General features: G+C 45.0%; 1 protein-coding gene across 1 annotated transcript; it reads left to right on the top strand.

Annotated features, from left to right (window-relative positions):
• The first annotated feature begins 2127 nt into the window (after window positions 1-2127).
• Window positions 2128-5490, top strand: LOC128490342 (histone chaperone asf1b). Its single transcript, XM_053462194.1, has 5 exons — window positions 2128-2344; window positions 3603-3735; window positions 3910-4025; window positions 4513-4689; window positions 5025-5490. The coding sequence occupies exons 2-5, from the start codon at window positions 3627-3629 to the stop codon at window positions 5223-5225; spliced, it is 603 nt and encodes a 200-aa protein (XP_053318169.1). The 5' UTR covers window positions 2128-2344; window positions 3603-3626; the 3' UTR covers window positions 5226-5490.
• Window positions 5491-8135: the final 2645 nt, after the last annotated feature.

Below are 8135 nucleotides of genomic sequence, written 5' to 3'. Positions count from 1 at the left end.
CTGTTTAGATTTGTCATCCAAGTCACAAAATGAAAAGTATGCCGTTTTCAATAAACTTTGCATAAAATAGTTAATTTGCATTTAATTTTAATGGTTCAAAGAATGTCAGGCAAAATGGTCAGCCCTCGCACATGTTCACTTCATCAAATCTGGCACTCTTCGAAAAAAGTTTGGACATGTCTGATTTAATACAATGCAAAACCATTAAAGTGACACTCCACTCACATGATAGCTGAGTAGCCCCTTTAAAGGCACAGTTTACTGTTTACCTACACCCTCACTAAAGAAAAATGCAAGCATTATTTTACTTTAAAATTCATAATTCAAAAACCAAAAAATGAAATAAAGGACTTAATTCAGGTAGCTGCCCTTCGCTTCCATGGTTGTCACTTGCCAATAATCGAAGCAGCCAATCAGTGGCAGGAAAGCACTACCATCGAAATGTGCATGGCCACCGTGCACAAAGCAGCACAGGAGCTGACTGGAGGTAAGTATATCGAATAAGCATATTCGACTAAACACATCTCCTGTATGGCATGCACCTAGGGGAGGGAAAAGCGCAAACACATATGGGGGTGATTCTGCACATAACGCCTGGACCGTCCCTTTAAATATTGGTGGCGTCTGCCTTCCAAACGCATTTTTATTTTTGCAGAGTTTTTATGCTTTCCCTTTCTGTTAATGTATTTTAAATATACATATATATTTTTTTAATATATGTTTTTGAAAATCTTGCCAAGATGCTTGAATTTAACCTAATAAATTGGGGTTTTCGAAGGCCTTTTTGTCAACTGCAACATAGAAGGGTGCGATCAACACGATAGATAGATAGATGATAGGAGATTGGACACTGGTATGCTTATCTCCTTTCACCACTGTTACAAGCAGCCTCGCTTGATCTCGCTAGTATTGGCCGTCAATCACTGGCAGGAAAGAGCTCTCACAGAGTATAAGGGTGTATATGGTGACACCCTGGCATCCTATGCATTAAGGAGTGACAAAATGGCACTCCTGTATCGTGGGCCGAGCAGGGCTGCAGCTGACTAGTCAGGCTTGGCGCTTTACGGCTGGCAGCCACGTTACATTTTTATGCTCACGCAGCGCACAGCCAGGTACATCCCACATGTAATGGAGCCATGTCAGCCAGCGGCCATTTGCCCAGTGACCAACCCGGGCCTGTTAAGAGAACTCCTATGTAACAAAAACCATATACGGCATTTAATTGCACGCAATCTAAGGTATGCATTAAATAAATACAAGTCTCAGTTAAAATACAAATTCCATTTTGTCAGAAACCTTGAAGGTCATAAAGCTTTAATCGCCTTACATGATGGGGACTAATACTACTCCGCGCCACACAACACCAACTGCTGCTTTATTTTAAGGAAAGGCCTCTTAAATGAGCAAAAAACGTTGAGGTACGTGTATAAAAAATGATGTGTACTAGGTATAGCCATGCCTTTTTTACATGACCATCCCTTAAAATCTAAACGAAAACGTAACGAAAATATAAATACAATTACCCATTTCAGGGGAAATATTCCCACAAATTCACAAATGTTGGTGATAAATCAGTGGTGCTTACGGGTCATTAATAGAAATGTATTTTGCGGCCTATCTCCTCCACCATGGGGGGTGCATTTGCCCCCTCATGGGCAATTCGCGAATGTGATAATATTCCCCAGGACTGGGCAGACTCTCGATGTCTATAGAAATAACGGACAAAGCCGCCCTCTAACGGCCCAGCTACCAAACAACAGCAGAAAGAAGGCGGGAAAAAACGTCAGAGGAGACTAGAAACGTCTCGCTGCACCCGCCAAAACAGAGCAAGCCACGCCTCTGACGGCCATGTTTATTACTGGCAAAATGTATTATTCGTCGCCTTAATTAAACCTGTCTGCAGACAAGCTTGTCAGAAGGGCAATGTGCTGTGGAATAAAATCTGCCGAAAAATGACCGATCGTCAACCGTTCAAAGAGGAGCATAGATTTGTTCTCCACATTTCACTTTTTGACGCGTAGATATGACGTTTGCGTTTCACCTTAGCTTAATGAGCCCATTTCTGTGACAGTCTAGCCTGATTGGTCGTTTTACCTGAGCGTGGAGGGGGTGGGCGGTTACTGCAACGAAGGGGCGTGCTGGAAATACGTGTGTTTGGGGGCTTGTGAGTTCGAGGCTCCGGCGCGCGGGAGACAAACGGAGAGCGGGAAAGCAGGTGCAGAAGCTCGTGTTGCGCGTTACGGGGTGGCGGCAGTCAGCAGACGGACCCGAGGGCACAGTAAACGGGAAAAGGCGGAAAACCGAAAGTGAATTGGGGGATACACAAGATCTCTTTATTAGAACGGTAAGGTTTACCGCCAGTCCAACATATCGTCTGACGGCAGATAAGAACCATTCGGCCCGTTTTTCCTGCTGTTAAGACTCAGACCTTAATCAGTCGTTGGTCTTCGATTCAGGAGCCATATGCCTGTCCCATGTATGTTTACATTCCCTCACTGTATTAGCCTCTACCACTTATGCTGGGAAGCTGTTCTGTTTATCTACCACTCTCTTGGTAAGGTAAAATAATTGGCCTGGTGTATCTGACTGACCTAGGAACAGACTAGGCTTGGTAGCATCCTAAATAATGTATGTGTATACAGAGGCTGAGGTCATTATATATAAACGTGTGTGGTAATCTCACTGATTTGCCTATAAATGCATAATGTATTACATGTGTGTATATTTATACCTGGGTGATCACACCATACTTACCAAGGGTTCCTTACCCAGATCACTTTGTGTCCCTTTTTCCTCCCCTGATGCCTCTCTTCTAGGAGCTCCCCCTGGTTGCTGGGTATGATGGTGTTATAGTGTTCTGCAGCCCAGTGTCACAATAATGTGTATTGAAACACAGGGGAAATGGGTTTATTTACTACATTTTGAATATCAAATGCTTTATTGTCCGTATTCTCTCCCCGGTGTAACAAAGTGTGAAGCGCCGGCCTCGGCCACACCTTTCACGCCTGTAAGAAGAAAATGTCAGTTGGCCGTTTGAATCATCTGGAGGCACGGCAGATCTTGTCTGCAGGCCCTGGACCCTTATGGAAGCCAAGCCAGCCCGGACTGGCCATCCGGCACGCTGGGCAAATGCCGCAGTGTGCGCTGCTTTACTGTAAAAACGTAATGCGCAGCTGCTGCGTGCCCTTGCCTCATTCGGAGGCTGCTGGCCTTAAAGTGACAGGACGTCCTCGTCTCCCCCAGTCCCGCGCTCATGGAAACAATGCCGTGAGGCTGAATTAAACCTGTTCCCGTCCTGCAGCAGCTGCAGCCCAACCGTTGTCGTCTTAGCGTTGGGGTTATATATATTTAAATTGTATAAATGTATATATTGTGCGCCTCTGGGCTCTTAGCATGGTGTTTGAGGCTGTCGCACGCGCTGTGCAAGACAAATGCCCATTTACTGTGAATGGAGCAGATGGCAAAAAAGTGACAGCTGCTCCTTTAACACAGTGCTTTATGTCATTCCCCGGCTTTCACCCGTAATGATCCCAAGTCCCGCTTTTTTCCATGTAAAGGGATAATGCCATTTCATTTATTTTTATTTATTTTTGTATTTACAGTGTCTGTTTGCCCATCTGTTTATCATGGCCAAGGTACAGATTCTCAATATGGTGGTGTTGGATAACCCATGTCCGTTCCACAATCCTTTCCAGTTTGAGATCACCTTTGAGTGCATAGAAGACCTACCTGATGGTGCGTAATAGTTCAACACTTCATCATAGTACTCTAAGATATTTAAGTGTTAGTCTGTAACGCTTTGACGTTTGTGACTAGTGATCTGCACCACGAGGCATTTATTTATAATGCTAGAATTTATCTCTGTACTGTAAAATTCAAGCGATCTGTTCGTTATTTTCATCTCAACAGACCTAGAATGGAAGATTATTTACGTGGGATCGGCAGAAAGTGAAGAATACGACCAAGTGCTGGATTCGGTGCTCGTCGGGCCGGTACCTGCCGGACGTCACATGTTTGTGTTCCAGGTGAGCTTTGCACTGTTTGGTGCCGCCTCGGGTACCGGGAGTTTCGTTCTGAACCAATTTATCTTGTAAGCCATCAAGCCTTTTTTTCCTCAGTATTGCCGACCAAAAAAAAAACCATAACATAAATAAAACTTTCCTTAACATCCATTTTCAAAAAAAAGTATTTTTTTTTTACTTAGTTTGTATATTCATCCAGTTTAATGGAATAATAATGCCACCAACAGCGTTATAGAAAGTGTCAATGCCTAAGGTTTCATCTAGCATTTTATGTATAAACGGCATGCAATTCAAGAGTTGTGACGTATGCAAATAAAATCAGTGTGTGTTCATCTGGAAGCAGAGAAATACAGATTTTGACACAGCCTCCACTTTTTAACCAGGCAAGGAAAAGCAAGGCTGTCTAATAAAATGATTGAACAGTCATGATACCTAATTTGTCAGTCTGATACCTAATTTTATTGAAATGATTCCTTCCTCTTTCCTCCAGGCGGATGCCCCCAATTCAAGCCTAATCCCCGAGTCGGATGCTGTAGGGGTCACCGTGGTACTCATCACCTGTACATATCGTGGTCAGGAATTCATCAGAGTTGGCTATTATGTAAATAATGAGTACTCTGACCCAGAACTTCGAGAGAATCCACCCCTTAAACCAAACTTCACCCAGGTATGAAGCTCTATGTACAGAGGGATAAGGTAACGATGTAATGTGCAGGATTGCAGTTACAGTAGCGAAAGTTGATGCTGGAACTCCATGGCAGAAAGTAGATGTATACAGTAGGGCATTTGCTATTGTTGACGATTGGAGGCTTTACAGAGGACCTTTTTGATTTGCAGGTACTTGTAGTCTTTAGTATGTGTTTTCCAGATCTTGCTATATTTAGAAAGTTGTTGCCTTGGTCTGTGGCTGAAGTTGGGCATAAAATTGCTTATCGTATGCTGCGATGGAGGCATACTGTTCTGTATGAGTTCTGAAATTCTAATATCTCCCTGTATTTACAGCTCCAGAGAAACATCCTGGCATCAAACCCCCGTGTTACGCGCTTTCATATCAATTGGGACAGTGCAAGTGAATCAAAAATGGAAGATATTGAAAACGTGGACCCTGCCTCTCATGCAATGCTGCCTCCAACCTGCGCCCCCTCAAAGGGTCTGGCAGGCGCATTGAACGCCATCCCAGAAAACTCGATGGACTGTATGTGATCCTGCTGCACGGTCAGGGCATGTGAGCTCACAGCCCCCTACTCACTGCTATGAAGGCAAAACTATGGACTCTGGTAGTGCCATGCTGCGTGTCTGGCCGCCTGCGATCACTCCCCTTCTCTACAACGTTCTCACATATTTTCGGGTTTAAAAACATGGACGCGCTCCTGATGCAAAGTGTTAATTCAACTCTTCTTTCTGAGAACTGCCAGACTCATTGTAAATGCTTTTCTATTGATACTGCAGTTTTTAGAGGGACATCCATAGAGGCACTGCGCCTCGACTCCCAGGTCTTTAATACCATAACTATCTTAGCACCAGCATTCGTCTCGCGTCATAGCTGGGTGGACACGGCACTTCTCGGTCACTGCCTCCGCCAAGCAGAGATCTTCTGTTACGGCAGTTCAGCAGGAGCCCTTTAAATGTGTAAACATGTCACTTTGTTCTTACTGAGGGTTCGCAGTCCTCACAGCACCTCTCATCCCCACCAGCACTACCTGTTGGTAATGTTATCATACACTGTTCTGTTCCTTGTTGTGGTACAGCTAAGAGTATATTCCTAGCATACATGTGCCCTTTATACGCTGCCTCTAGTTCACTGGGGTGACCATGGAATGGACTTGTTCTGCGTAGCTGTATGTCAGTCCTTGCTATGTCTTGCTCTCTTCTAATGAACTAATAGTCACCGGTCCTGTGCCGCTAACGGAATGTAAATTTCACCAGACTAGCAACCCACAGCCAAAATATCACAAAAATATTTAAATGCCCAGAGATTGTTGGACTTCAATAATTTTGACACGTCGAGTTTTGACTTGTCCTGTTCAAAGTTGTCAATTCTTTTGTATTTTGTTAGTGTGGCACACTTCTAAACAGATGCCATGATTGATCAATGTGTTTTTTTTTGTTTGGTTTGTTTTTTTTATTATTTTTATATATCTGTGAGTAGGAACTTGCTGAAATAAAAGCACTTAGACCTAGCCGTCATCAGCCCGTTAGGTGGTGGAATTAGTCTGATGTCTTTATTAAATAATGTTTCGTAACAAAGCATGTACACGTCTAATCTAGTTGGCTGGGTATTTCTAGAATATTCTACGTGGTAATAGCGGTTCATTATGTAGCACCATCTTATGTACGAGCAACTGTTACACAATGATTAGTGCTTCCCGTAGCAATTTGGGCCAACAGGCTTGGTGGATCCGTAGTTTAAATTCTGTTACGATATCTGACTATCTATAACAATTGCCTAAAGACGATATGGTGGAAGACACCAGATGGTAGGAAAGATGGGTGATGGGTTACCCTAGTCGATCTTGAATAAGTAAGTGGTTAAAGGCATATTTTGAAAGATGGGGGGGTGCTAATAGATCAGGGTAGATAGGGCAGCCATTCGTATAGGAGCATGTGCGTTACAGATTAGAGCAACATGAAGTCAGCTCCCTGGCTCTGCTATGCTGTGACACCCTGGAGCGTTAGGGATCTAAAGCACAGTCTTCTAGGGCGATAAGGCTCAGGAACACCGATTTGCAGCAAACAGTGATTTATTTTCAACTTCTCAACTGGAACGCCCCAAAACAAAATCATAAAAGAAATAAACCTAGCAACCGATCGGAGCCTCTGTGGCTATACTATGCTGGCCCAGCCTGAACAACCATTAACTAACCCTCCCAGCCAGACCCAGCTAAGCCAGGCTCTGGAACACCTCCCCCAGACAGCACACAAAGGTCCAGGCAGGTAATGTCTCATTTGGCTCAGGGATGGTCTTCTCCTTGCCCTGAGAGCTCAGCGGAACTTCCTACAGCAGTCCCCCTGATCTCAGAGGTTTACAGCATGACATGCATTATGGTGGGCAGACCTAAGCTAGCCCAGCATATAGGTAATCGGTAAGAAAATTAGGAAACAAATTGCCTGGACATGGCAATGTTTGATACAGCTCTGCCAACAAAAAGAAAATGCTGTGGGTGAGAAAATAATGGGAATTCTTGTGTATAAGCCACCCCAAGCATTTACAAGGGAAAAAAGTAAAGCCGGCACATTTAGGCACTGCCTTGGGTGCCCTGTTATGCACTAAGCTGGCCAGTTCAGTATCGGGGGATGCCCGTGTTAGGGGCTGGGGGTAATGTACACGGCCGTCGTTGAGATTCCGGCTCGAGGCGGTTATACGTGCGCTGTGTATGTGAAATGAGCGGTCCCAGTGCAAAGGATCCAAACAATAATCCTGTAGAAGCCTAGTTTCACCGTCCATACCGCAGGCAGGGTCACTCATTATGAAGGGCCAACACAAGCAGGTTCCTTCAGCGAAAAGGGTTGAGCTGGCCCTGCATAATGCATCGTTCAAAGTGTGACGAGCCATTGTCGAAATCACTGATGTAACTATACATTATACAGGGCCAGACAAGCCGGACCATCATAGTGTATGGTGAAGACGAGAAGTTGAAAGCCGACTCTCCGTTTAGTGATTAACCCCTTTTGCGTCTCCCTTGGACATTTGTTAAGACTGTTTGTCCTCAACCCAGGGCACGCGGCCGTCGGATTTGGTGCACACCAACCAGCGTTTAATGGACTTTCTTCATAGGGGCGGCAAACACCGGGAGAAACCAACAAAGGAATTTTGGATGACGCTTGACTGTGGCCCTTCGCCAACCCCTGCCACAGGGTAGGGGGCAGCCCAGACAGTTAAAAGCCCTCAGGGGCAAACATGGATTTCTACGGCAGGCCCACAGGGGGCAGTGCAGGCAATGTGTTACTTTGACCATGGGAAGGGGCATCAGGTTGCATCTCACATGCCCTTGGAGGGAGGACCGGGCTGTGTATTGCACATCCCTGCAGGGCAGGCATTAAGAGGCTGCATTTTACCAGACCAGGCTTTGTGTTACATGCCCACAGGGGGGCAGACTGTCTCAAGCAGCAGCT

Source organism: Spea bombifrons, chromosome 4 (genome assembly GCF_027358695.1).
Source record: "Spea bombifrons isolate aSpeBom1 chromosome 4, aSpeBom1.2.pri, whole genome shotgun sequence".
NCBI lineage: Eukaryota > Metazoa > Chordata > Amphibia > Anura > Pelobatidae > Spea > Spea bombifrons.
This window is presented reverse-complemented; position numbering and strand designations above follow the sequence as displayed.